Genomic DNA, 2,512 nt, shown 5'->3' on the forward strand with positions numbered 1-2,512 from the left:
TGCAAAATAACCAAATAGTGGGAAAATAGGCTCTAACAGAGAAGCATTTATCGGAGCACGGTACAAACAACAGAAAGCTCATTCTGTAAAGTCTATAAATGAAATATTATCAACATGATCGGAGGAGAATGTAAAGGTTCTAGCATCCAGTTGAAAGGAAAATAAAGGGTTAAAAGTCACTGAGGTAGGCAGGGGTCGCAGTAAACTCATTAGACCTTAAGAAGTTGATGGTATTCAGTCTGAAAACGTCCTCTAGGGTGTCAGTCTGAAACAGCTCTCTTCTCTATCCTTCATCAGGCGGTGAGTACATATGACAACATTTATTAACTTCCCAAACTTCACACAAAGAAAATAGCAACCGCCTTGTAAATACAAATTATACCATTTGTTCTGAGGTGATTTTATTTAATGCAAAGAAAATCCTTGAAAATGTGAAAAAATTAAAATATGCTGATTTTAAACTTCAACTTTAAAATATCTACAGTTTGCTTTATGTGCCTTAGAACATTATTGACCTTTATATTTTTACAAAGGTACATAAAATATATTAGAGCTCACAAAGAAACACTCTAAAATTCAGACTACTTCAAAGGTTTGCTCTATAATTATTGTTCGTTTTTTGTTCTAATTAATTACATCTGTAAGTATGTGTATTTAAATTGCATTAAGAAGTGCTTGCAGAATTAAACAGGTGAAAGTTAATAAAAGTACAATAAAATATGCACCATAAATTGTCATAAATTGCATATCATAAAAGCTGAGATTCGACCAAAAGCTTCTTGAAATAAAAATGTACGGAGTGCCACACACATATTATTATTCCAAAAAAGTAATAAGGATTTTATTATTGTATTAAATTGGTTACATTATCTTTAAATTATTATTGAAGGGAAAATATCTTTATGTATTACCTGAATCTCTTGAATAAAACTGTTGATACATTTAGCAGAACTAACTATTGATTTCAGCAGCTTTAACTCGTGTATGGACGTTTTTAATTGTTGTCTGTTGTTCTATGGGTGAATTTTCAGAGGGAAATTTTAAGAAAAAAATTAAGGTCTTCAGAAGGTTCCCAAATTATGTTCTTATCATGTTATAAAGTATAACTGTGGGGATAAAAAATTACTTTAATTCATTAATTGAATGGTTTATTTAATTCAATATATCATGATTTAAGAAATCAGTTCCTATAGATTTAATTTGTGCACTTTAAGTGTTTGTTTTTTTGACAACTTGTTTGATTGTAGGCAATCTAGGTGGGAAGTATCCTTTTTTTTCTTTGTGTGGCTTAGAATGAACTGCAGCTTTTCTGTTATGGAAAATATCAGCTTTAGATTGAGAACAAGAATAAATGAGAATAAAAAACGGACAAAGAATTTTGGAAAGGAAAAATAATATATAGTGTTTGAATAAAAAAGTTTTGATAATAAGCAAAGAATTAATGGTAAATAGAACATGAGTAAATATATTATCAAAATCAATGTATTTTTATTAAACGGCCAGGAAAATGTTAAAGTATTTGTTCTTTCCTCAGGTAGCGGGACCTACTCCAGCATCATTTTCTGTGGAACATTATCTTCCGCATTCTCTCACTGCAAACATTTAGTGATGTTTGGCTCTTTTGGACCATTTTAGATTTTAATAATGAATAATAGCCCAAAAAAAACAACAACAAAAACCAATTTATTAGTCTAATTATATCTTGTTATATAAAACAGTGTTTGTTAGGCAAGATATATATATTTTTTTTCCTTTACATTTTAGATTAGAGAAAAATCCACTAAAACAGGTACTTTCCTTAACTCTGACACTAAAGAATTTTTAATTAGCAATCAGCAATGTGAAGATAATTCTCTAATAAACCAAAACCCAATAGTAAGCAGAAGGTAAAATTAAAACATTCTTTTGTGGAAAAAGGATTAATTTGGACTACTTCTCTTAAGTTGTTTTTAAATTGGAACACCTGAGTAAGTCCTAAGAATTCTAATTTAAAACATAATTTGAACCTTTTATCAACTAACAAAAATAGTTTGACTGAAATATAAAAGTTTACTCTAAGAATATGAATATATAAAATTGTTATCATGAAGAGGTCAATATTTGGTGTTGGGACTGCTCATCAACAATATTAATTTTTTCAACAATACTAATCAAACACAGTAACTCTTACTTGTATTTGCAAATGTAACCCCCAATCCTTAGTATTTTTGTTTTTTTATACTTTGTGTTTATGTGATAAATCAAGTACTGTCTTTAAAATCAACTCTCCTCACAGGGTTCTTGGTTCTGTGTGGAATAATGAAGGGCGCCGGTCACGTCAACGTTGCGATGATAGAAGACATCGGAACAAATGGGGTCTCTCATTCAGAAATTAGCACAGATTTGGACAGAACCACACAGGCTTGTGGTTCCACTGTGAGCTTTCATAACATCCAGTATAAGGTTCATGTGACGAGTGGATGCTTTCAGAAAAAGAAACTAAGTCCAAAGGAAATACTGATAGACCTCAAGT

The 2,512-nt window shown here is 30.5% G+C and overlaps 1 protein-coding gene across 1 annotated transcript in view; it reads left to right on the plus strand.

The window, feature by feature from the left end:
- The first annotated feature begins 238 nt into the window (after positions 1 to 238).
- The window catches only part of LOC107101853 (ATP-binding cassette sub-family G member 2-like), a 17,418-nt gene continuing 15,144 nt past the window's right edge, over positions 239 to 2,512 (plus strand). The window contains exons 1-2 of the mRNA XM_015400926.1: positions 239 to 300; positions 2,276 to 2,510. Coding sequence (XP_015256412.1) covers positions 2,299 to 2,510 — 212 coding nt within the window. The 5' untranslated portion in view covers positions 239 to 300; positions 2,276 to 2,298. The remainder of the gene's footprint in view (positions 301 to 2,275; positions 2,511 to 2,512) is intronic.

The sequence above is a fragment of the Cyprinodon variegatus genome, unplaced genomic scaffold, assembly GCF_000732505.1.
Source record: "Cyprinodon variegatus isolate N-32 unplaced genomic scaffold, C_variegatus-1.0 Scaffold1162, whole genome shotgun sequence".
NCBI lineage: Eukaryota > Metazoa > Chordata > Actinopteri > Cyprinodontiformes > Cyprinodontidae > Cyprinodon > Cyprinodon variegatus.